Source organism: Vanacampus margaritifer, chromosome 1 (assembly GCF_051991255.1).
Source record: "Vanacampus margaritifer isolate UIUO_Vmar chromosome 1, RoL_Vmar_1.0, whole genome shotgun sequence".
NCBI classification, from domain to species: domain Eukaryota; kingdom Metazoa; phylum Chordata; class Actinopteri; order Syngnathiformes; family Syngnathidae; genus Vanacampus; species Vanacampus margaritifer.
The window spans coordinates 109,731-135,509 of NC_135432.1; the positions used below are offsets into that span (position 1 = coordinate 109,731).

Here is a 25,779-nt window from a genome sequence, read left to right on the forward strand (position 1 = left end):
CTTCTGCAATGACGCGTTACAATGATCAATTTTAACAAAAGAGGCTCACTATTTTTTTTCCCAGAAAAATATCTTGTTGTAAATGATCCATGGGCCAGAGATTCCTGACACCTGCTACACCCTAAAAACAGATTGGTCAAATAAAAAAAAAAAAAAAAAGGTTCAATTTGACCTAATGTAATGTTTGGGTTCTGTTTTTCCTTGCGTGTCTCCCTTGGTCTTGTTAAGTGTAATCCTGCCCTTCCTCGCGCCCTCAGCCACTTGTGTCTTGCCCCAAGTGTGTCTTGTTGTGTCATTAGTGTTTGTGTGTGTATTTCGTCTCATGTCTCTCTTCTGTCTGCGTCGATTCAGTGTGCTTTTCCTCTCGTCATGTTGCCAGTTGTTTGCCTTGTTGTCCTCCCCGCGTTTTGTCATTTGGACTTTGCTTTTGTTTTGCGTAATAAAATGCTTCTTTTTCTTTTTTTTTCTTTTTTAGATCCCCTCTGACTTTTTTGCCCCGCTTCCCTGCGTTTGGGTCTGCAACCACCACTAGCCCTTGACAGCTGGTAGTTTTGTGTCCGACAGATCCTTTGGTTAAAACAAGCCCTCTACAGCGGTCGGTGCTTTCAACCAATATCTATTGGTGATTGGGCCAACCCATACAAATTGGTCATTCTGACCAAGAGATTGGTTCATCTGTATTAGAGGCTGACATTTTGACATCGGCAATACCATGACCCGCGGGATTTCCTGAAAAAAAAAAAAAGTCCCACTGATGGTCACGCCTTCTAAGTGGGCCGAAATTGATCAACTGAGGAGCTACACTTGGGAATTATTTGGGGATTTAACCACCGATTTCCAACCCATAATGCTCAGTGTCAAGCAGTGAGGCAAACGGGTCCCGTTTTTATAGTCTTTGGCATGACCCGGCCAAGAATTGAACCCACAACCTCCCCAGTCTCAGGGTAGACCACTAGTCCACTTAGCTGGTCATGCCAAGTGATCTATTTAGACACACATTTCCATTTCCAAACACTAAATGACATATATATTGTAATCACTTATAATAATGAATAAATACATTCAATTGATACAATAAATATATTTCCAAGTGTCTAGACTTACTTTCCATTGTAACCAATTTCATTGGCTCTTTGGCTAACCAATAAAATGTCTGAATAAAAGCTTAACCTACTCGATTTTTTTTTTTTTACCAATCAATTTTGAGAGTGTATAAAACGCTGACCAGCTGATCGACTGGCAGTTTATTTTGCAATATTGATCTCTGGACGTCAGTTCTGAATTGTAGTTCTACAAACGTGATGATCTCATCTTCCTAATTTTTCCATCCCCGCCTCCTATGCCCCGCCCCTTTGATGCTCCATTTTGGCATCGTTGCACCCCAAGAGGATGATGCAACGTGTGCACTGCAAGAACGAGCATACGATGCCAATCCGACGATTGGGCACAACTTCTCAATGACCATAGCATGATGGCATGCGTTCAAAAGTCTGCCTGGTGCTGTCACGAGTGTGACAATGTTCGTGCACATCCAAATGAAATTCCTCAATCAGCCAATGAAAAGAATTCACGAAAAGACGCTATCACTCCAAATCAGGGTCAAAGGTCATGCGGAATCAAGCGTTTTCTTTTCTTTCTTTTTTTTGCTTTCCAAATTCTTAGCTGATCCCAAAGGATTTTCATGCAGCCTTTAATTACGCACGTGGTTCAAAGACCGGAGTGGCGTCTGGCGGGGGACGAGAAGCCGCGATGAAGAGTGAGGCGGAGGCGGGAGGAAGATGCCGTGAGGAGGAGGAGGAGGAAGAGGAGGAGGAGAAGAAGGAGCCCAGCTCATCCGGGAGTCGGGTGCACTCAGGGTTATCGGGATCTTCCGGGCTGGATGCTGTAGCTCGGGCGGGCCTCTTTTGAGTGTGTTTTGTGTGCGAGGTCCTTTTGCGTGCCCGGCGTGCAGCGATGGCCGCTTCCGTGCACATGAGGATTACGCTCCTGCTGGCCGCCATTTCCCTAACTCAGGTGATTACAGTCTCCTGCCAGGAAAACTCCAAGAATGGTGAGTAGCTTCCTTTCATCTGAGGGTGTTCCCAGACCTTATTTTTTGGCCATTGTTTTTTTTATTTTATTATTATTATTATTATTATTTTTTTTAAATCTCTTTGCCACACTGTGTTTTTATGGAGACGATACATTTTAGTGATATAATTCATTTCAATTGTATTTTTTTCCCTGGCAGCACTATGGGGTTGTGTGTTTGCCTCGCAGTTGAGAGGTTCTAGGTTCGAATCCCGAGTTTGCCTGTTGTCTGAGTGCTTGTGTGGGGTTTGTCAGCATATTCTGACTTCCTTGCACGTTCCCGAGACATGCACGGCACGTTCATTGAAGACTCATTTATCGTGAGTGTGTGTTTGTCTATATGTGCCTCGTGATTGATCGGCAACCGTTCCAGGGTGAACTCCACCTATCGCCCAATGTTAGCTAAGCTCTAGATCACAGGTAACAAACTCAAGGCCCGGGGGCCAGATCTGGACCCCCCGCATCGTTTAGGTGGCCCACGAAAGCAAGTCATGTGTGTATATTTCCATGATCCTTGCTGCAGTCTGTATCAAATTTTGATTTCATGTATAATGAATAATAACATTGAGATTTAGCAGTCATTTTGTTACCCTTTTTACAGTGATTTCAACAATAATCCAACAAACTGTGATCCTTAACTTCTGATTTCCCTAAAAAAAAGAAGAAGAAAAAAAAGACAAAATCTAGCAAACCATCAATTTGTTGTGTTTATCTAATGATATGATGAGACGACACTGTCACGGTCAAAACAGCCCAATAAGGGAAGCTGGAACTCCAAAGTGGCAATGAGTCACTGAAACAAAAAGAGTTTGACACGCCTGCTCGATAGGTCACCCACAAGCCTAATAAAGACGTAGTAAAGAAAATGGATGGATGGATCGTTTTTCCCCCTGAATTTCCTCATGCGATTTTGGACAAGGTTTGAAAGAGCATCCAGTTCAGATCAATAAAAAAAAGTGGATTAAGACTCTTTTATGTACATGATCATGATGACATTTTTAAAAACATTTGCATTGGGGATGCCTGCCTAGAATCAAACATAACGTTTATCTTTTTTTGGTCGACGGCTGCCCGCGTCACAGTGATGTCCTTCGTGACGTCTGATATCTTTTCTTTTTTTTTCTTTTTGGTCGCATGCCGCATTCTCCTCCACTGTCCCTTAAGTTTTCCAAGTTGCACAGATCGATTGTGAGATTGGCCTGTGATGTGCATGGCAGGAATAAAACTCAATTCAAAACTAACAAAAGTGTGATTGAACCTTCTTGGGCCCTTTTTCTGCATCACCAGGATGCCAAGCTGGCACTAAAGAAGCAAAAACAATCCCACTGAGTTCAGTGTGTGCTGACAGGAGCGGCCGGTCTATTTGCGTGCGAGCTCGGTCGGCACCCAATGAAGGGGTTCCGAGCTCCATTCCTGTAATGATGTGGCCTCGTGGACGGGACGGACAAAAGCAGGCCACTAATTTTGGTCAGACTTGAGCCCAGAGGCACACGGGACACACCCTGAGTGAAAGGAGGCCCAATGATGCTCCACTGGAAGAGACAACTTCCATGTGCACGATCAACTGATTGAACTTGTTGCTTTCTTTGCGCGGCATTTGAAAACAGGTGTCACAAATTGTTCCACATTATGTGGGCTGTAAAGACGCAAAGTAGATCGCTGTGAGGAATTTGGGGGTCTTTGACCATTAAAATAGTGCCGACGAACTAATGACATAAGGATGTCAAAATTGGCCTGAACATATATATATATATATATATATATATATTTTTTTTTTTTCATTTTTATGATTATCTTGAGAAGAGTGCAATTCAATTCAACAAATTCTCAGTTCTGCAGACATGCGGGCGTGGCACCCCCCCCCCCCAAGAAAGGCAAACCACACGTTTCAGGCCAAAGCCAACGTATATAACATCTAGTGTGGTTTCCCCTAAAAATAACTGCTGCTGGTGAGAAGGAGCGTCTTGCGCGGGGAGAGGCTTCACCACATAATTATGGCCCAGCTCACAAAGTCTGCAGCAGGTGGCCACATTCGGGACAAAAGCGGCTTCAACGGGTTCTCGCCAGTCGGGGGAATAGCTCCCCAAAAAGACGATTCCTTTCAATATGGCATCAAAACAATGCACTGAATTCATATATGTCATAATGGATGACATGATTCATGCAGCTGTAAAAATCATCGTTGAGTGCGACTGATTGTTGCCACTTGTTGAATTCTTGTCATGATGAAACGTGTTGAAGCTCACCTTAATTGCTCCTTAATCACCAAGTCGCGCTGCAAAGCCACGTTCAAGTTCATTTTTGCGCTCGCCCTTTGTCATTAACTTTCAATGTTATACATTAACGCCTTCTAGTCACATAACTTTCCAAATGATGACTTTAAATATACCCATGAAGGGTTTCATTCGAGACATTTTTATTACTAAGGGCCTTATTTTCGTGCAAGTCTAGTGCAAAGCGCAGTGTAACGGGTGAGCTTTTGCTTCTTTTGGTATTTGGCTTGAATTAGCAAAGAAAAGGGCTTTTGCGCCGTTGCGGGATGGAATGCTGCTGACTGCTGGCCAAACGAAGCAGCTCCCTTCATTCTCTTTCCTAATCAGAGATGCACGCAGTCCTTGACCTTGAGAAAGCACAACTGGACTCGCTGGGGTCCATGCATGAGAAGTGCAAGATCTCCCTTAGCGGATGATCTCGTTGGCCATGTATGGAGTCGGCCTTGGACCCCCGATCGTGCAACAGTGTGTCCGTCTAACCTCCTCGCCCCCGAATTTCCACATGCGCAGGAGATGTGGCAGCTCCAGGCACCGGAACATGTTGCACGCTGTGTCAAACTGGACTTGCCCCGGCGCCAAAATGAAGCCTGTTTGGATGCCAGCCTACGAAAATAGAGCAAAATGTAGAGCAGTTTTTGCCAACATTTATTGAGTCCCTTAACCCGTGAGGGGTGGCGTGGCTCCGTGGTAGAGGAGTCATCTACCATCTACGAGGTTGTGGGTTTGACCATGCGGAAGTGTCCTTGAGCAAGACACTGAACCGGGCCTGATTTGCTCCCAGTGGACCTGGCAGCGTCCTGCGTGGCAGCAGCTGACCACTGTAAAGTGTTTTGGGCACGAGAGCTAAAAAAAAGCACTGTATAAATAGCAGTCCATTCCAACACATCTCAATAACCCAACAAAAATGGCACAAAAGTATGAATACTGGAATTTTGGGGGGATTGGGACTCATTTTAGTCACAAATCAACTGTGAAATTTGATCAATTTTAATTGAATTGAACATCAATCTTACAAATGGAAATGGCAGCAAGTGGAAAAACAGGTTGAATGTACCTCCTACCATCTCATGAAAAAGTTTTGAATTGTTGTGCTTGTATTTATATGTCGCTGGAGGACATCGTTGAAGATATCTTTATCAGGAATAATTGATGAAATTGGATAACTTCTTGCAGCACCCCTGATGATCTCTCATGGCGCATGAATGTGCCACAACTCCCTGCTTGGGAATCAGTGAAAAGGACAGTTGGAAACAATCAGCAATTTCATTTGAGCTCATGATGACATTAATGGAACCATGCAGGTTGTTTTGTGGAACGACTTTTATGGTCCATTTCCATTTCTTTCTTTTTTTTTTTTTTTTTTTTTTTTTAGATCTCAGTATTGATCATTTGAAATGTCATCATCATTGTTCTCCCTTTTTTTTTTTATTTATTATTATTTTTTTTTTTTAAATTTTCCATTTCCATTTCCAGTGCCATTCATGGAAAATTGGATGATGTTGATGATGCGGGATACGACAAACAATTCAGCACAAACAAAAGTCAAATGTATTGCAAAGCATTCCCCTTTTATCAGTCCTAATCATTGTTTTGATGAGCTACAATTAGCAATTTGCTCAAACTGGAAAGCCACCGTGTGTGACTTTCAGTCTTTCCCAACAGAAACGAGACGTTTGTCCTTTGAGGCCAAAAGAGAACGACATCTCACGTTCAATAACCTCCGAGTGGGACGCATTTCATACAAATCTTCTCATGATTGCTCTGTTTTTTGCTTTTTTGTTTTGGTTTTATTGAACATATCAACATAAATAGCACACATTACAAGTTCAAAATATAAAAAAAAGATATATTTTGGGGTGCCTTGCCCACAAATTCCTTGACCCCAAATATTTCATCTTAATGACTTGACATCATTATTTTACCTTCTAATCACTCTGCTGGCAACTAAAATCCATCCATCCATGATTTGTTGCGCATGGTTTGTCCTCATCAGGCTCGCGGGTGAGCTGGATTCTCTCCCAGCTGACTTTGTGCGAGAGGTGGCAGGGACACACCCTGGACTGGTCGCAAGCTCATCACAGAGCACATACAGAAGGAAAAAAACTCAATTGGAGTCTTCAATATTTTTGATGAATTGATTGAAATATTTATTGACAACAAAGCATGTTAACAAACAAACGACGACACAACTGCTGCCAAAGGGATTCGAAACACAACGAAGCCTGAGGCTTATTTCCATCGTGGTTTCTTTGGAACCTGTCAGGGATGAGGTTTGAGACTCTACCCCTGGTGGCAGGGTCATGAACGTCACTTATTTTAGAAAAAATGTTTCATCAAATAAAACTGGGAGCACATTATTTAAAATCCTATAGACCATACATAGTTGGATTTGTGTCACTCGTTCCTCTCCTCTAAGCCACTTAAGACTGTCAAAATGTTTAGAGATGTATTTTGGGGACTGCAGAGTACCAGGAGGAACAGCCACAATCATAGTGTGACTGCACCCGAGCTCCTGATAGCATCTCTTCTGTTTAGAATAGTCGACCATCTTGCAATAAACCGAACTCTCTGATTTATAGTTTTTTTTCCTCCTGATAATCTGCTATCCAAGTAGGTAAACTCATCCTTTGCTGTCATCTCACAATCCCCCAACAATCAAACCAGGTACTGATACTTGAGCCAAAAAGAGTCAATTCCGTTTTTCCAATGTGAAGTGACAATAAAAATCATGTTTTGGGATTGTGGGAGGAAGCCTGTGGAAAATCCAGGCATGTACGCAGGAGAACTGTAAATGTAAACTGCACACACGAAGGAAAGCAAAATTCAAACCATGAATGTCGCAAATGTAATCCTTACAACAAACAGCAATTATTGTACTTGTATTGTATTGTATTACTATTGTACAGCGGAACCTTGGAGTTTGAACGTCTCGCAACTCGTACAAATCGGACTTCAACCAAAAAATCCCAGTAAAAAATGCCTTGGAGTTTGAACTCATTTTCAGAGTTCGAACACCCAAGCAAAACAAGTGATGCCGAGCGATGCCGAGCGATGCCGAGCGATGCCGAGCGATGCCGAGCGATGCCGAGCGATGCCGAATGCTCACGTTGCGGTAGTTGAGACGATGAACTGCTCATTTCCAGTCAGATCGTGAATACTCCCGGAGGTGCTCCATACTCGCGAGTGCATTTTGATTTTTCCACGACAATTTTCTTGGCCATGGGCCCAAAGAAAGACAAGAGTGCCAGCGGCAGCAAAGAAAAACATGACAAAACTACAAACCACAGTGGAATTAGCAAGAAGATTATCACGCCTTGTAACTACCACGACTACTTCTGTAAATACTGGCACGAGGACCCCCCTTAGCTGTTCAACAACGTACCTGATGTTAAACAACGCACGCAAGGACCGCTTAGTAGTCTAACAATATGCCCAATGTAAAATACACAAACTCGGCACTGAACTAAAGCTAGCATTAACATAGCATTTACCATTCACTGGTGCCATCACACCACAACAGGCAAGGTAAGGTTTTTTTTTAAAAAATTGTTTTAATACTGCACAGGGTGTAAATGTAAAGAACATGAATAGAAATTAAAATAGGAATTTTCTGATTTTGGAGCTTGGGAACGGATTAATTGCATTTGAATGATTTCCTATGGGAAAAAAATGTTTGGGAGGTTGAACACTTTGCAGGAACGAATTATGTTCAAAACTCCGAGGTAACACTGCATGAATAACTCGTGCACTTGTTCCAAATAGATACGTGTGGCGACAATGGACACGTGTACGCCAACAAAGAAATGTGGAGCCCCGAACCTTGCAGGATCTGCGTGTGTGAGTCCGGCAAGGCCGCGTGTGAGAGTGTGATCTGCGACGACCTTGCCGATTGCGCCCAGTCACTGACCCCGGAGGGCGAGTGCTGCCCGGTGTGCATCACACCCGCGGACACTCCCACCGCAGACCCTTCCGCAGGTTCGTGTGGAAGCTGTGTCACTTTGTCAGACATTTACCAGACATTGAATTCATGATGCCCTCGCCTCAATGAACTGCCATCAAATCAAATAGTTCTGCCTGTCACGGGTAGATAGATGAACACATCATTGTGATTGTGGTGGCAATCACTGGCCTGTGTTGATTTGGTCCGTGACCGATTCTGCGCTTGCAGCTCCCGTGAAGAACGAGGGCTCGAGCTGCCAAGTGGAAGGCAAGATCTACGCTCACAACGACATCTGGAAACCCGCAGCGTGCAGTGTGTGCGTGTGCGACAACGGCGTGAGTATCTGCAGCGACGTGCAGTGCGAGGTGGTGCCCAACTGCCACAAGATGGTGACCCCGGAGGGCGAGTGCTGCCCCGTGTGCCAGAACCTGGCCAGCGCCACCAGGCACATCGGTAAGGCCACAGGGATCCATCTGCAGTTATGCACCCTAGCCACAAGGGTGCGCTGCCCTGTAAAGTTTAAGCATTTATCACAAGCTGCAAAACATTTGTTTATAAATATATTCTTCTTCTTCTTCTTTTTTTACTACTTTCTTCAAGCAATCATGGGTTATAGGGTAAGTCATCATGTTTTATTTCCAATACAATTACTTACTGTAAGCATTATAAGAAGAAGAAAAAAGTACATTATGTGGACACACAGCTCTGGAAAAAAATAAGACCTTTTTAGAAATGATTTTGCTATTTGAAGGTTTTATATGTATTTTTAGTTCATTCTAAAAACTACTGTTGGCATAACTCCAAAATTCTATATAGACATATTAAGAGCATCCATTTGCTTCAGTGAAAAATGGTCAACATATCAAAAGAGGTCCAATGTTTTTTGTTTTGCTTTTTTTTAGTCTCCATTTTTTTTCCAGAGTGGGTATAGATGAAAAGAAAAAGTTTGTCTTCTAAAGTCATTTCAATTGTGAATATCCAAGTATTCAGATGAGTTTCTTTTGCAATAAAGACTGATTTCTTTCTTATAGGGACAGAAGGGTGAACCTGGTGATATTCCACAGGTAAGTTAACATACAGAGATGCATGCAACGTCAAGGATTATTTACCAGTGCTCTTGTTTTGAAACGTGATGATATGATATTATGATTTTTCTCTGGCTCGCTCAGCTTGTGGGAATCCCTGGACCTCAAGGACCCTCCGTGAGTTAAAGACAGAAGAACCAACAAGGTCAGAATGCAGCTTTGCATTTCAAATGAACATATGTGCTGCGTTTCCATTTCAGGGTCCTCCGGGTGCTCAGGGAAGACCTGGACATCGAGGATTTAAAGGCAGAAGGGTAAGTAAGAATTGTTAGAGGTTGGGCCATTGAACTTTGACCTTAAGAGGAAGAGCAGTGTCTATCACTTAGGAATCATCCTAATCTCTGTCTTTACATCTGTTATAGCTTTGATGTTCAAATACAAGTAAAAGAAGCTTACATTTTGTATTTCATGTAAAAATGTAATCACTATCAAACTCACAGGGATTCCAAGGACCTCCAGGCTTTGATGGAGAGCCCGGTATACCCGGAAATCCAGGCGAGCCGGGCCCCCCGGGTTTTCCTTCCCTTCCTGGGGTGAGAAGGATTCTTCCTGCAGCAATTCGCCGTCAACAGGCAAAAAGTTCAAATAAGAGAATGATAATGTCCATTTTTTGTCACCCAAAGGGAAACTTCATGTCACAAATGGCTTCAGGTTTCAATGAAAAGTCAGCAGGCCTGACCGGCATGGTGACAGGATCAAGGGTGAGTACAAGCCACTAAACCATTCGGAATCTTGGGATGTGGCCTGGCCTACACTAAGTCACTTGTTACCGTTTCAGGGTGAAGCAGGATCACGAGGGCCTGCTGGGGCGACTGGTCCACCAGTAGGTTTTGCACACACCTTAAACCTGACGCAAGGTGTTAAACTCATTTTTAGTTATGGTTTCCAATTAGTAGTTATGTTGTTCAATTGCTCTGTAAAAAGTGAAAGAAAATGGCACATTTCCACACACATTAGTGGGCCACAGAAATTGATGATGACAGACTGGATCTGGCTTCCGGGACGTGAGTTTGACATCTTGTTTGACACCTGTGCTACCTACGCAGGCAGACGGCAGAATGCAAATGAACACTTTTTCAACTGTAGGCGTAAAAACAACATTTTCTGTCTGTTCCTGTTCAGGGACCAGCCGGTGGCCAGGGACTGCCAGGCGAGGCCGGAGAACCGGGACATATGGTATTGTCTTCACGTTGCTATTCTGACATTTATGCCAAGCCTGCACTCTCGGGTATGCTCTGAAAGTTTCAAACTTTGACATTCCCTTGTGTTCATCCTTAGGGTGAACCGGGTCTTCGAGGACCAGAAGGGTTGACAGGAAAAAGTGGTCCTGATGTCAGTGAAACATCACCAGAGTGACATTTATCAATTCATAATAACCATATGAAGTTATTTCATTGACCAGATTGATTGTGTACTAAGATTATGTTTAGCTTGATCATTATGTATAACTCTTGTTTAAATCTGCTTAGGGGGAAGCTGGAGCCGCTGGTGCTCCAGGAGAGTTGGGATTCCCAGGATCAGTGGTGAACAAACACTTCCTACATCAACATTCTTTTCGGATTGACATTCTTTTTAGTGTATTTCATATTTAATGATGCCATCTTATTAGGGTGCACGAGGGTTACCGGGCAGTCCAGGTGTCCCAGGTCAAAAAGGTCACAAGGTAAATTCCTATTCAAATGTCTTTACGTTTTTGGACATGAGCGATGAACTTAGGAATTTCTCTCCAACAGGGTGAGTGGGGCCTTTTTGGTCCTAGAGGTGAGACCGGTGCCGCTGGAGGCAAGGTAGGATTTGAAGTTTGATGACAAAATCCAAAACCAGAGCCAGTACTGGGTTTTTTTTCCACATTCATCGGCTACTCTTCATTGTGTTCTGCAGGGAATTTCTGGTACTCCCGGTGCCATGGGTGCTCCTGGCCCAGTGGTAGGCAACACGCGCAATGAACAGATTACAACTTTGGATGTGGACAGGCATTGAGAACTCATTGTCTTTCAGGGCCCACCAGGCTTATTGGGTGAAAGGGGAAGGGCTGGTGCACCTGGTGCTGTGGTGGGAACAACCATCCCTTATTTGATTATTTGTAGTGCCTTAAATGTTGCCGCATTGAGAGATTTGATGTGTTTCTGCTTTAGGGGAAACGCGGTGCAGCCGGACATGTTGGCAAACCAGGTCCCCTGGTGAGTACAATTCATGTCATTTCAAGTCCAGAATAAACTTGGAGTGAGTCCAACATTTTCCAAAACCTGGTGTCATTACAATGACTATTCATTTTGGCCCAATATCATGATCATTCATTTTTTCAATCACAGGGTCCTATTGGAATCCCTGGTGTGCCAGGTTTCCCAGGTGGGCCGGGACAGAAGGTATGATTGTGGTTTTGCCTTGAAATTTGACAAGTAAGATGAACCAATCCATTGAATTCTTGAATTCGTTATTGCATGTTACGTTGACCCTTTCCAGGGTGAAGTGGGAAACATTGGTGTGAGAGGAAGTCCAGGTCAGCAGGGACCCAGAGGAGATGCGGGTCATGTCGGACCATCAGGGCCCACCGGAAAGCAGGCGGGCAAACACAGTGATCTGTTGAATGACATGAAAAGTTGATATTGTCGTTACTAACTCAGCCCGTTCATTGGTTGCGAACAGGGAGCCGAGGGGCCCGATGGAGCGCCAGGTGCGAGGGGGTCAACAGTACGTGAGCCAATATAGCAATTTCTCCTTTAGCATCAGCAACGTTTGTCATTAAATCTTTGACTTCTTTCCAGGGCCTAGCAGGTGGTCTGGGTCCATCAGGGCTGGTTGGCCCGATTGGGTCCCCAGGACCCCAAGGAACCACAGGAGCACAGGGACCAAAAGGCCAAGATGTAAAATGAGAGACAGCACTTTCTTTGTGTCTTTTGTCCGCACTTTCTTATGTCAACTTTTCTCCAGGGTGATGCTGGTGTGGCTGGAGTGAGAGGAGAAGCTGGACTTAAAGGAGAAAGAGTACGACGGAATTTTCAATGTGAAAATGCTCTTACTTACAGCTTAGTGGAGCGCAGGTTAACCTTCTGTGATTGCAACCTGTTGTCAGGGCGACCATGGCGCTCCAGGTCTGTTAGGCCCCGTGGGAGATGAGGGCAAGCGTGGACCTCGAGGGGATGCGGGCTCTGTCGGTGACCCAGGACCTCAAGGCGAGACTGTGAGTTGGCGCAATATGTCGTAACTGGGATGCTCTGTTGGTTAAGTAGTTGCAAATGTCCTTGACAATGACAAACATTGTTTTCTTTTTTGGAATTTGTTACAGGGCATCCCAGGGAATCGTGGCTTCTCTGGCACGGATGGTTTTCCAGGTGCAAAAGTGAGTTGGCCAAATATACTCAAGACCCTTTGAGACTTTCAGTGAAGAAGCATTGTGCTTCTATGCTCCTCAACTGTGCAACAATCTTCCTGGACACATAAAATCTGCTCAAATTACATTTCAGTCTGACCTGAAAATTGGATTGTTTACTGCTTCTTTTTCACAAGTCGAAAACGTTCTTCTGATGTCGATCCTTTTTTGGGCTCTGCAAATAACTTTATGTGTAAATAGTCCAATACTTAACTTGCCTTTACTCGTCTTGCCTTAATAGCAAATCAGTTTCTCCTTTGTCACATTTTCAAAAGTGCTATTCTGCCATCGCAGGGAGCTCAGGGCGAAAGAGGGCCACCGGGCACACAGGCTACAAAAGGTCCGGCAGGAGATCTGGGACGCCCCGGAGAGCCCGGTTTAACTGGCGCTCGGGTAAGTCCAATTGACATCTGTAGTTAGCATTAAGCCTCTTGTTGTGGCACGGCTTCACCTCTCATAAATGCAATCCTGATGCTATGTCCTGTCCATCAGGGTCTGTCTGGAATTATGGGTGCAGAAGGAGAAGAAGGCAAACCAGGACCACAGGTTTGTAACAATCGTTCTTGACGAGTCTTTTTGCAGTCAATGCTGCATTTTTGATGAGCATTTCATGCTGCAGGGCTTGGCAGGAGATGACGGCAAACCGGGCCCAGCGGGTTCAACAGGAGGTCGAGGTTTAGCTGGAATCATGGGCCTGTCAGGTCCAAAAGGCCTCTCTGTCAGTTTGAGCGTACTCAATTGGCATAATATGAGAATCCATTTTATGATGCAGCAAAGATGATGCTGACTCCTTTGTAACTTTCAGGGTGATCCTGGGAAGAACGGCGAGGCTGGCAGTTTTGGCTCGCAGGGTCAAAGGGTGTGTTATTTTCTGTTAGAAATCAAAAGTCAATGTACTATTAATCCAATGAAGAAGTGAAGTGATGATAAAATACACAAAACGTCCTCCAGGGAGTGAACGGAAAAGACGGCGAGGAAGGCGCTGCTGGTCCAACTGGCCCAGCGGTAAGTAGCTCATTCATCATCTTTACCAGAATCGGATTACTCTCACCGCAGTCCCTTGATCAAAGCATCTTTGCCTTGTATTCTATACATATTGTATATACACTATGTAGAGAAATACAAACAAGAACACGTCCATGGGAATGAAGAGTCGGATAACATATTGGAGTTTGTTTGCAGTGAACGGGAGAACCCAAATGCAGTTGAAACCAAAAACTTGTGCAGATTATTCTTGGATAAAACAAGCAGAATCCAGTTCAATTCTGTGTCATCCCTCAATCTTCTTACTATGCTGTCTTATCCAGGGTCCTGCAGGGAAGAGAGGCGAGCAAGGGTCACAGGGACCCGTTGGCTTTCAGGTGATTGACCAGGACAAAAACTTCTGAATTGAACTCATGCACGAACTTGCTTGCTTATACAAGCGTGGTTGTTTTTCAGGGTTTGCCTGGAGTGCCAGGTCCACCCGGTGACTCTGGTAAACCAGGAAGTGAGGTGTGTATACAAATCGGACACACAGTATTACTCATTTGAAAATATTTACCCCATCCTGATCAAATGAAGTATCGCAGAATGCTTCAGTAACGATCCGCCAATGAAGTCATTTTAATGTTGCGCTCAGGGACTTGCTGGGGAGGAAGGCTCTGCCGGAACTTCCGGATTGAGGGTAAGTCAGCAGCCCTTGTTTTTCCTTCTACAGCAGAGGTGGGCATCGAGGGCCAGAGTCCTGCAGGTTTTGCATGTTGCCCTTCTCCAACACAGCTGATATATGATCAGCTCATCAGCAAACTCTGCATAAGCCTGATAACGATCCTGTTGATTGGAATCAGCTTGTGTTGGAAGTGAGAAACCTACAAAACCTGCAGGACTTCGGCCCTCGAGGACTGAGATTGCCCACCTCTGTTCTACAGGGTCAAATTTGAATCCTGTACATCATTGGACATTACTGTCCCCAACAGGGAGAAAGAGGTGCTCCTGGAGGGAGAGGTGAAACCGGACCCAAAGGTCTGCAGGGACCTAAGGGTACTCCAGGTAGTCTAGGTCCAGATGGATTCAAGGTATCAGAGGGGAAATGCCACTGTTTTTGTCTTCAAATTATAGCTATGGTCAATATGAATCCGAGTGATGGTGTATTTTAGGGAAAGCCCGGTGTAAAAGGAACTACTGGAGAAACAGGAAGTCCAGGACTTCAGGGTATGCCAGGGGAAAGAGGCATCTCAGGATCCCCCGGCCCAAAGGGGGACGTGGTAAGTGCCGCCTGCAATTTACCCAGATTAAAACAATTTCAGTGTTGACACATGAAGTCAAAATGAGGATCTCGTCCAACAGGGCTCTGCCGGTGACATCGGACTAGAAGGCAAAGCTGGACTTGATGGAGCTCGGGTGAGTTGTTTGTAGTCTGACAAACAGACATCATTTATCCTAATGATTGTTTTTAAACCTTTTAAAACAGGGCTGAACAGAAAGCTGTGACGAAGCACTTAAAAACAGCTCAATATATAGTTGCTTGATAGATTGCTTTTAGTGTGTTGAACAAAATGAAAGCAGAAGAATTTTAATTTGGCCTATGTATCCTTTTTTTTTTTTTTGCATGCATGCATGCATGCATGCAGCCCTCAGAGGAAATAGTGTGGACACTGGAAACCCACGTCTTAAACTATTAAAGAGTCTGATGATCAATGCATGGCATATTTTCTATAATTACACATATTTGTCTATTCAAGGGTGTTTCTGGTCCAGTTGGACCTCCGGGTGCAGTTGGAGCCAACGGCGCCAAGGTAAGACTCAATGTTTAGGTTTTGCGTTAAAACATGACATTGGCATTCCAGTATATTAATTTGGTTAAATGACTTGAGGTAATACAAAAGCCTTCTTTTCTATGTGCGTTTGTGTTTTTCCAGGGAGAGCCCGGTTCCCCAGGACCCAACGGACGCCGAGGAACAAGAGGAGTACCTGTGAGTAAAACACTTATGTCATCAGAATTGCTTATAATCACTGTTGCTTCTGCCTTTCAAGTGTGTGCCATCAACAGGGTTCAAATGGTGAGCCCGGTGCAACTGGTGCTGCAGGTTTTCCTGGAACTGCTGTAAGTCATCGGTTCAAAAGGTTCTACCAAATACTATAATTGGTCCAAACTGCACATGCTTACTTTTTGGTGGGTTTTTCTCAGGGTGCTGAAGGTCAAGCCGGGGTGAAAGGGGAGACTGGAGAACCAGGCCTTAAGGGAGAGGCAGGACCACCGGGACCACCAGGAATTGCCGGCACACCGGGAGTACAGGTCTGCATTCAATGGAAGGAAACACTTTAGGATTTGACACTTTTCTGTACATCACCGCGGAACACCATCACTTTTCTATTTATAAGCTCCTTCCTTGTAGGACTTGGGCACTTTTGAGGGGGCAGTCCTCTTCCATGTAAATGAGTCAGTGCTAATCCCACCCTCTCTGCTGTGTGGTCAATGCCGAGTAGGGATTTCGTTACCTGGGAGCTACGTGTTGTGAGCCCTGAATTTAAAACAAACTTCTAAAGTGATCAAAAGACCCTTAAAGACACAGACGTCGACAAAACAAAAGTCAACACTTTCATCGGATGCTTATCTGAGCATTCCAAGCTTGAAATTGCCCGGTTGATAATTGTGAGTTCTCCACATCTGCGACCGCTCAACTGTGATTTGCTCGGGAAAGGCGGGACATTCTCTGTACAATACTACCAGCTGATTGGGCGATGCACCAACTTGTGCACGCCTACCAAACTTTAGTTTTGACCAATCACAGCAACGAATGTGAATGTCGTCATCGTCGTAGGGAAAAAAAAGGAAACAAACATCTTTACCAGCTAAAAATGCACAAAGCGCCGCTCGCTCTTCAAATTAAAAAAGAAAACTGAGTAATTCTGCGAGAACAGAATTAATTGCAGTGTCCATGCATTCGTCGTCCAGTGTCGCCATGTTTGGTTCGTTGTTTGTTCCCAAATAACCTGAGTTCCTGATTTGGTCACAGCTTCACGTCCCGACCTAAACAATGCCTGATTGGTCCGACCTAAAAAGGTCGGTTGCGAACAGATCAGCAGGAGCAGTGCAAGATGGATTCTTGCGGTGTTCGTGAATACCGCGAGAATTCAGCTTGCTGGCAAGTTGATCTTTCCCCAGCCGAGCTACCATATTTTACCTGATGAATTAATGAAGATGTATGTTCTAGGGCCCGGTCGGTCTGACTGGACTCAAAGGTGGCAGAGGAACGCAGGGCGCAGCGGTGAGTGGGCCACCATACTGTAGTCCTGTGCAAAATCTCAGCACATGCTGTTGACACACGCCTTATCCCAAGTGTTCTCTTCCCACAGGGTTCTCCTGGTTTCCCTGGCTTACCTGGAGGTGTCGGTCCACCTGGTTCTCTTGTGAGTCCACTTGGATAACATTTGGAAAGATAGTACTTTATTAATTGGTCGAATGGTATTATCATTTGGAATCTTGCATGCATGTATGTGCTAGGGTGCTGTTGGAGCGGATGGAGTCATTGGCCTTACTGGAAAGCAGGGCCCCTCTGGTATTCGTGGGGAAAATGGAGCCCCTGGACTTCAAGGCGAGATTGGCACTACAGGCCCGGCAGGCACACCTGGAGACAAGGGTGATTCTGGAGAAGACGGTTCCGCGGTGAGTAGAAAGCAGTTTTGTTAAGCACGCTCCCACATGCTGCATAAACTGAAAAGTCCTTGATTGGCCTTGTCTTTCATCATCAGGGTCCTACTGGACCTCCGGGACCTCCTGGTGCCGCAGGACAGCGAGGCGTTGTTGGTCATCCTGGAGTGAGAGGAGAGGGAGCGATGCCAGGCCTGCCCGGGCCTGCGGTGTGTAGGACTCGCTCTGCTTGAGGCAGTTGAAGCATGATGACAATTTAACATTCTCTTATGTTATGTAGGGTCTACCTGGAAAAGCGGGAGCTCCTGGAGTCCCAGGTGGAAAGGGTCCTCCTGGTGGAGTTGGTGCTGTGGGTGCCACCGGGCCAAGTGGCGATCCGGGCCCTGAGGTTGTTGGCTTTTGGCAGTAGGGTTTGCCACAAGTCATTTGTATGAGTGTGTTAAGGTTGTTTGTGTTCAATCAGGGAGTGGCTGGAGAAGAAGGACCTCCCGGCACAGACGGACTCATGGGGGCAAGGGTGGGTGTAGACATGTTACGAGGCCTGTGGCCAGACATCTGTGTATGCTCATCAGCTGTGTGACTTTACAGGGCGATCGAGGTAATCCAGGTCCCGAGGGTCTGGCTGGAGGACCAGGTTCTTCAGGAAATGAGGGTCCGGTGGGAGCGACAGGTAGTACTGGACCAAGAGGTGAAAATGTGAGTTATGGCGATGCAATGATTCCAACATACAGTAAATGATGACACCGTTGTGATGGCCTTTTGCATATTTGGGGTTTTAGGGTGCCAAAGGCTCTTCTGGACCCCATGGAGCGCCTGGTGTGCGAGGCAAAGCGGTGAGAATCTCATTTTCTCTATCATCAAACAGGATATTACATCTCTTTTGTAATCTCTTTAGGGCCCTCAAGGACCTCAGGGAGATAAAGGACCAGCAGGTGAACAAGGAGAGAGGGGCCAGAAAGGTCACAGAGGTTTTACCGGTCTCCACGGTTTGCCAGGAATTGCTGTAAGTGGATATGATATCTTTGTATGTGTCTTTGAAGAGAAAAACAAGTGAATGTTACTGTTGCTTTTTCGTCCACCAGGGGGCTACAGGGGATGCAGGTCCTCCAGGTATTGTTGGACCAGCTGGGCCAAGGGTAAGATGCAGAAAACATTCTCTGGACTGAAAATAAAAGCCAAGAAAGCTACATAATCTTATGACTCCACAGGGTCATCCAGGCGTGGTGGGTCCATCTGGGAAGGAGGGTAACATCGGCCAGCCAGGAGCAATGGGGGCGCCTGGAAGCAGAGGAAACAGTGGCGACGTCGGCGTTCAGGTAACACATTGGTACCATGTTGCGCTGTCTTCCAGTGGGCCAAAGCCCACATGCTCTTCCCTTTCTATTGTTCAGGGCCCTGAAGGAGAACCAGGACCTCCTGGACCTCCAGGCCCACCTGGACCTCCCACTGCAGCTGTGAATGAATACTTTGCAGCGCCCATGGATTTCGGTGAGCGTGGCGTGCCAGAAGCTGTGGACTTCTTCAAGGACGACGTGGCAGCGGACCCTCCTCCCCTTCCAGAGTTGAACAAAGATGAGCCTCTTCCTGAAAAGAGCCCCATCATTGTTCACACGGCTCTGAAGACCCTTAGCAGGCGTGTGCATAACATTCGCAGTCCAGATGGGACAAAGGAGAACCCTGCAAAGACATGTCAGGACATCAAGCAATGTTACCCACAAAAAACAAGTGGTAAGGTTCTTCTTCTCAGTAATACATACAAAACTTAAACCTACTTCAATGTTAACGTACGCATGTTTTGTTTGTCTCCAGGCGAGTACTGGGTTGATCCAAACCAGGGAAGCACAAAAGATGCCATCAAAGTCTTCTGCAACATGGATAGCGGTGAAACCTGCATCGCTGCTAATCCAGCCAACATTTCCCGCAAATCATGGTGGACAAAATCCACTCCCACTGTCAACAAACCCATTTGGTTCGGAGCCCAGATGTACGGCGGAAGTCCAGTAAGCACGTGATATGTTTATGTTGATTACTTTTGGACACCGTTGACCAATTCAGAATGGTTGTAAATAATAGACCTACTACTTTAGCGGTATAGCAAAAGAAGCTATTGCTATTCTGACTGAAAGTATAAGATTTGCCCCCGTGTTTAATAGAAATCGTATCGTGAATGTTTATCAGCATATTTTGAAGAAATGATTGGGACATTTTCTCCAATGAATTTCAAAGGATGAAGCCAATTCGGTAGTCCATTTTCCACCATTCGGTTCATTGCAGTACATGGCACATTTTTGGGCCTTTTAATTGGACACTGCTTGGTGGAAACTTGAATGAGATCAGTGGTACTTTGGGAGTATTCTTGGGGCTGAATGAGCATAACGTGGCCAAACCGTTTCAGTTCCGCTACGGAAACAGCGAAGAGCAGCCAAATACGGTAGCGGTTCAGATGAAGCTCCTGCAGCTTCTATCCAAAGAGTCCCACCAGCGCGTCACCTACCACTGCAAGAACAGTGCGGCTTATAAAGACGGCAAGGGCACCGTGAAGAAAGCCCTGATCCTAAAAGGGGCCAACGGTCAGGATTTGAGGGCGCAAGGCAACAACCGCCTGCGATACACCGTCATCGAAGACGGCTGTGTGGTAAGTCCTCCAAAAATGGAAGAAAAAAAGGAAATGCATATCAGGGGTGGGGAAAACGTCCATGTTTTGTATCTTCTTTCTCGCCAGAAGTCCAACGGCAAATGGGCCAAGACGGTGTTGGAATACAGGACTCAAACCCCAGTCAGGCTGCCCATTGCGGACGTAGCGCCCATGGACATTGGAAAGGCCAATCAGGAGTTCGGCCTTGACATCGGACCTGTGTGTTTCTCATAAAACACAAATAGCAGGAGAAATGTTGGTGTGTGAGTTTGAGAAAATGACTCCACTTCCTGTGAGCGCTGCGGATGAAAGTTACATCATTGCTGTCACACGTGGCTTGGAAAAAAAAAAAGTGTGACTGGTAGAAGGCCACCATTATTTATTCATCTTGTCTGTGAAACCTTCATATAGTCTTTGGAGTAAACAAATGCCTACGAGATGAGATTTAGATAAGGAAAATTACAGACTAACACATTTTTCAATCCAGAACGTTCACCTTTAAATTTACACGTGTAGCTCTCAATCTGGATTAAATCAAATTATTGATCCTGATTCAAGTTCTGTTCATAAACATATTCATTAATTGAAATGTTTTGTGTGTTTTGCTAAAACTCTTTAGATGTCACCTGTAAATGCAACATGCTTGACTGTAAATTAAAATGTATTTGTTTATTGTTGACAATTGATTTCGAATAAATGTCTTTTTTCCCGGGGTGGCTGATCTCATTCCACAGAATAAAATAAACATTTATTGAACGCTTATAAAAGAGCAAACTACTCGCAAGGTGAAGTTTCTCCTCTAGGGTGCGCAGTTCATTTGCAGCTCTCAGTTTATGAGCCCCAGATCCCCCCACCCCTCCCCCCACTCCCCCACACCCCCGCCTCCCCAAGTAGAAGTAGTTCCTCACTGGGTGGCTGAAATGAAACCAAGCAGTTGACGCAAAGTGTATTTCTTTTCCACCGCAAATGATCCGCTTCTAGCTTGAGAACACATGCTGACATGGCAGGCGTTTCCTCAATTGGCAACGTCGGGGGTGCGAGCGAGCACAAAGAGCTTGAGAGGAGGAAGGCGTCCTTACAGGAAGAACAAGGGCCGAAGGTCAGCCTGCACATGTTGGAGGTCGACCTCACCCCCGTACCAACACCAAAAGAAAGCCCACTCTCGCCACTTCCTGCGGCCGTGCCAGGCATCTGGAGAGGAGGTCATCGAAAAGAAAAGAAAAGAGGAGGTCGTTTTTAGATGGCTGCCTATTTCCATGTTGTGAGGAAGTTTTCAACATGTGGATATGGTGTGACTCAGAGGTGTGCGTCCGTCGCCCATTTCAGACTTTGTTAAGTTTCTTAAAGCAAGACCGTACAGAACATCTATTCAATATCAGGCTTATGCAAACCTATTTCATACATTCAATTGAATTTGATTGCTGCTCACAAATAGGGTCCATGCATGCATCTAAGCATGTTTGCTTGAGCATCCATGCAAAAAAACTCAACAAAACATTACTAACACCCCATTCAAGAATGAACAAGAATCCATCCATCCAAAAATACCAACAAAGTCCCATTTAGAGACTAGACTTGGATTTTTTCTCTCTCCCTGGGCTAAAAGACGGTTTAACCGGGAAGAGAAAAAAAATGAGAAATACTGTATATTTTAGAATATTAATTAAAATACTGGAAAGGCTTAATTAAGTGGGGCTAAAGCGATTTCTGAAGGGGCTACAATCCTCCCGCAGCCCCGTTGTAGCGCCGTCCCACGGAAGCTTGTGGAGCCCAGCCTCTGCATTTTTGCTCTTTTTTTTGTCAAAGCTTGCGTACTTGCATGAAAGCCGAGTGCTGCCTTTATTCGGCGTTATGCAAAATTGCCCCCAACTTTGCGTGCCCTAATTAGGCTTGGTTTGGCCTGCGTGCTTTCACTGTTTTTCCATTCTCTTCGGCGGGAATGGATAGGGGGGCGTGGCTCAGTGGTACAGTGGTCGTCTGCCAACCCAGAGGTTGTGGGTTTGATCCCGTGCCTTTGGAAGGTGGAAAAGCGCTATATGAATGAAGTACCGTTAGCCGTCCTTCACTGCTCAACTCTGCCAATCAGCCACGCCCACCTCATTAGCCACTCTGTTCACCCGGGCCCACAGGTGTTTCACGTCAGCATTCAGCCACAGTTTGGGCTTTTCCAAATAGATGAGGCCTCTCTTATAACGGACTTTTTGCCAGAAGCGCTTTCCTCATTTGCGCTCGTGTCCGTATTTATCCGTTAGCGTTGTCTTGTGAAATGTCATCAGTTGCTGGGACACCAGGCAGCACGGTGGCTGACTGCTTAGCACGTCCGCCTCCCAGTGCAGAGGACGTGAGATCGAGTCCCTGAGATTCCGGGCTTCGGCCTTCCTGGGTGGAGTTTGCATGTTCTCCCCGTGCTTGCGTGGCTTTTCACCGGGTACTCGGGTTTCCTCCCACATTCCAAAGACACGCATGGCAGGTTCATTGGACACTCCAAATTGTCCATAGGTGTGATTGTGAGAATGGTTGTTTGTCTCTGTGTGCCCTGCGATTGGCTAGCAACCAGTTGAGGGTGTACCCCGCCTACTGCCCGAAGCCAGCTGGGATAGGCTCCAGCACCCCCGCGACCCTTGTGAGGAAAAGCGGTCAAGAAAATGGATGGATGGATGCTGGGACACCTTGTGAAGGCTTGGCTAGTCTAGGAAAATATCATGCGTGCATTTCGCGCGGCTATCACAGAAATACAGTTGGTGGAGGAAGTGAGTTCCAATTTAATTGAAGTAATGTGTTCCTAGGAAGAACATTCTCGCATACGTTCTTAGGAAAACCGTACTTGGCAAAATCATGAAACCAATCTTTACGTTTTTCACATTAAGAAACAGAGTCTAGTACATAACCCTAAGCCTTCCTTTTTTTTATTCTATTCACTTATTGTTCTTATTTTGCAAACCCTCAGCAACTGCTGCTGTGACACATGAATTTGCCCCGAAGTTCCCGTTTTGTTTTGTTGAATTCCTCGAATTGTGCCTGCTTTAGTCACACATGGCGCCGCGTAGATGCTGAAAGGTTTCCTATTTTGCCGGCTCCTTTAATCCACGCCGTCCCTCCAGGCGCCCGCGACCCCGAGATGACTTGGAAGTAACGCCCAGCTGGGATGACTCTTGCTAGCTGAAGAGCCTCCGTCCGTCCGTCCGTCCGTCCGTCCGTCCGTCCCTCCCAGATTTGCCAGCAACTCCTTTTCCTTCCTGCACGCCAAATGAACTTGCATCTCACAGTCACGCTTCAAAGATGCGACAGCATTCATATTGGATTTCCAAGATGGGATATGCTAAGAATGGTTTCATTGCGGGAAGACATTGTTGCGAGAGTCATATTCTGCCTGGAGTGTCGATTACTCCAACAAGTAACTGGTGAGAAATACGAACGACCAAATTTGAAGAGGACGTTAGCGATAATGGTTGCTAATATGAAATGTTTCACACAACCACACCTTTGCCCGTGCATGTAATGGACCATTTTCTAAGATCCTGGGCGGAGCCTCGTGGTGGCAGCGCAGAGAACAATGGCAGGAAACTGGAAGAGGAGCCAGGAAGTTCCTGTTGGCAGATGATGCTGAAGACGAGACGGAGCAAACGCCTTGCACGTACTCGCCAACTCAAGGAACGGACATTTTGTCCATTAAAATACTCTGATTGTTTGTGGTGGTTTGTTTTGATCAACATCAGAGATGAAATCTTCAAACTTTCATTTTCCTTAAGGAACTTTCCCAAAGGAGTAATAAAGAACGTGGAAGTAGTATGTATGTATCTCAAATTTTAAATCAACCAATGTTACTACTACGGTAGGATGGTATAGTATAGTATAGATGAGAGAATCCCTGAATTCAATATAAGCAAAAATGAAAAATATTTACAACATCAAGTGCAATCAAACATTTTAAAATTGATGACGATATATTATTAGCAGGTGCAAAGAAAATCAATGGAAATATACTGTGAATTAAAGCATTGCAGTTCATTTCTAAGTGCAACATATTTGCTCTAAGTCTTTAAAATCAGTTTTCATAGATTTAGGTAAAATTTTTATGAAGCTTTCATAGTAATAATGTAATGTAATAAATTAAGTTGTTTTTGCGTGTGCGTATATTTAAGCACAGTGTTCGTTTTAAAACGACATCATGTTGCAGTGGCTTAAAATGATACAAAATACACTTTTTCGGAATGAAACGTCTTCCTGCTTTTTGACTTTAAGGCGCGATCATGTTTGATCAGAAGCGGCCTCACACGTCAACATTGACACGATCACATGATGCGCGCCTCCACCCTTTGGAGTCTGCGTTGAGGCTTTGTGGGTCCGAGTGGGCCGTGCGGACATCCTGTGTCCCCGCCCAGACCGGGTCACATCCACGCATGCCGGCCACATAGCTCACCCTTGAATTGCAGGCCCTCCCGCCGCACCCTCAGGTGTGGCCAAGTGCTCCTTCTATTGTTCTCAAGAGTTCCATCATGCTCGGAGCCAGATGTGTATCTGGGAATATTTGGAATGCGGCAAATGACGACTCCCCTTCATTCTCTTCAGTTTCATCATAGCTATGTTCATATTTCTTCCACTCCTCCTTTGAAATCTTTTCTTACTTGCCACTTTAAGGGCATGTTTTCCCCTTTTTACGTCACCCTAGGGCAGAGGTGGGCATCGAGGGCCGCAGTCCTGCAGCTTTTGCATGTTGCCCTTCTTCAACGCAGCTGATATATGATCAGCTCATCAGCAAGCTCTGCATAAGCCTGATAAGGATCCTGCTGATTGGAATCGGCTTGCGTTGGAAGTGAGAAACCTCTAAAACCTGCAGGACTCCGGCCCTCGAGGACCGAGATTGCCCACCTCTGCCCTAGGGCCTCTGGAAGTTCTTGATTTAGTGATCATAACACAGATGTGATTGCATCCTTGTCAGAAAGGTGGAAGCTTGGGGACCCAGATGCGGGAAGGCAGAGCGAGGCGGCAGAGGTTCAGGAATTTTAATTACTTACAAAGAACAGATGAACAAAGGGTGCTCTTCCAAATTTGAAGATCAGCCAAACACGGGCAAGCACCAACAATGCACCCACACAGAAAGAGGGGAGGCAGCAGACTAAATACACCAACACTAATGACACAACAAGACACACCTGGGCAAGACGCAAGTGGCTGAGGGCACTGATTGGATGACACGAGGAAGGGCGGGATCACAATTAACAAGACAGAAAGAGGAAGACACACAAGGAAACCAGAAACTAAACATGACAATCCTCATTTATACACAGTCACAAGCAGAGAGGAACAAAAGAAAGCAAATCAATATCAGTTTGTTTTAGAGAACATTAAACATTAAAGCTATATAGACATGTACAGTATGTCTGCTTCAAAGTATCAACAGATATGGAAAGGTCCACTCAGCCCAACTGTCATCCTGCTCTCGTTGCTGTCTGCTCCCAATCGACACCACGGCCCGGTTCTGAAGGATTCCATCAGCTGGTGTGAGGATGCTTGTCTCCTGCTCCTGCTCCATCATTATGTTGTCCAACAACAGACAACCGGCAGTGGCTGTCACTACCGCTATCCGATGTGACCCTGTGGAGACGGCGGAAGAATGTCACGTAGTTGGGTACGATATTTAATGGCCTCTTGAGGTTTTCCTCCAACTTTAAGGTCATCATCGAATATCTGCTCAGGAAACGGGAAGGACATTCTCCCGACCGTTTATCATACATTCATTGAGAGTATTTTAACCTTCGCATTCACCTCTCGG

The 25,779-nt window shown here is 45.4% G+C and overlaps 1 protein-coding gene and 1 long non-coding RNA gene across 2 annotated transcripts; one reads left to right on the forward strand and one right to left on the reverse strand.

Annotated features, from left to right (window-relative positions):
- Positions 1-1,925: 1,925 nt before the first annotated feature.
- LOC144038557 (uncharacterized) lies at positions 1,926-20,468 on the forward strand. Its single transcript, XM_077551130.1, has 55 exons — positions 1,926-2,050; positions 8,106-8,318; positions 8,512-8,736; positions 8,884-8,900; positions 9,315-9,347; positions 9,453-9,485; positions 9,569-9,622; positions 9,809-9,901; positions 9,992-10,069; positions 10,147-10,191; positions 10,491-10,544; positions 10,647-10,700; positions 10,838-10,891; positions 10,978-11,031; positions 11,102-11,155; positions 11,250-11,294; positions 11,367-11,420; positions 11,504-11,548; positions 11,681-11,734; positions 11,832-11,930; positions 12,015-12,059; positions 12,134-12,232; positions 12,300-12,353; positions 12,442-12,549; positions 12,655-12,708; positions 13,033-13,131; positions 13,231-13,284; positions 13,358-13,456; positions 13,544-13,597; positions 13,690-13,743; positions 14,046-14,099; positions 14,179-14,232; positions 14,360-14,404; positions 14,697-14,795; positions 14,877-14,984; positions 15,067-15,120; positions 15,462-15,515; positions 15,639-15,692; positions 15,770-15,823; positions 15,908-16,015; positions 16,935-16,988; positions 17,077-17,130; positions 17,225-17,386; positions 17,473-17,580; positions 17,652-17,759; positions 17,835-17,888; positions 17,960-18,067; positions 18,151-18,204; positions 18,267-18,374; positions 18,454-18,507; positions 18,580-18,687; positions 18,763-19,099; positions 19,181-19,371; positions 19,767-20,006; positions 20,094-20,468. The coding sequence occupies exons 1-55, from the start codon at positions 1,954-1,956 to the stop codon at positions 20,238-20,240; spliced, it is 4,746 nt and encodes a 1,581-aa protein (XP_077407256.1). The 5' UTR covers positions 1,926-1,953; the 3' UTR covers positions 20,241-20,468.
- On the reverse strand, positions 7,928-25,095 carry LOC144038563 (uncharacterized). Its single transcript, XR_013289247.1, has 5 exons — positions 25,022-25,095; positions 15,887-16,017; positions 9,807-9,917; positions 9,393-9,593; positions 7,928-8,793 (listed from the first exon to the last, which is right to left on the reverse strand). It is a non-coding gene; the product is annotated as an uncharacterized LOC144038563 (long non-coding RNA).
- Between the last annotated feature and the right edge of the window lie 684 nt (positions 25,096-25,779).

Excerpts from the sequence above, each read along its gene's own strand:
- LOC144038557 (XM_077551130.1), top strand. The coding sequence starts at position 1,954 with ATGGCCGCTTCCGTGCACATGAGGATTACGCTCCTGCTGGCCGCCATT. Across the intron at positions 9,486-9,568 it reads CTGGACCTCAAGGACCCTCC|GGTCCTCCGGGTGCTCAGGG; the intron begins GTGAGTTAAAGA and ends TTTCCATTTCAG. Across the intron at positions 19,100-19,180 it reads TTACCCACAAAAAACAAGTG|GCGAGTACTGGGTTGATCCA; the intron begins GTAAGGTTCTTC and ends GTTTGTCTCCAG.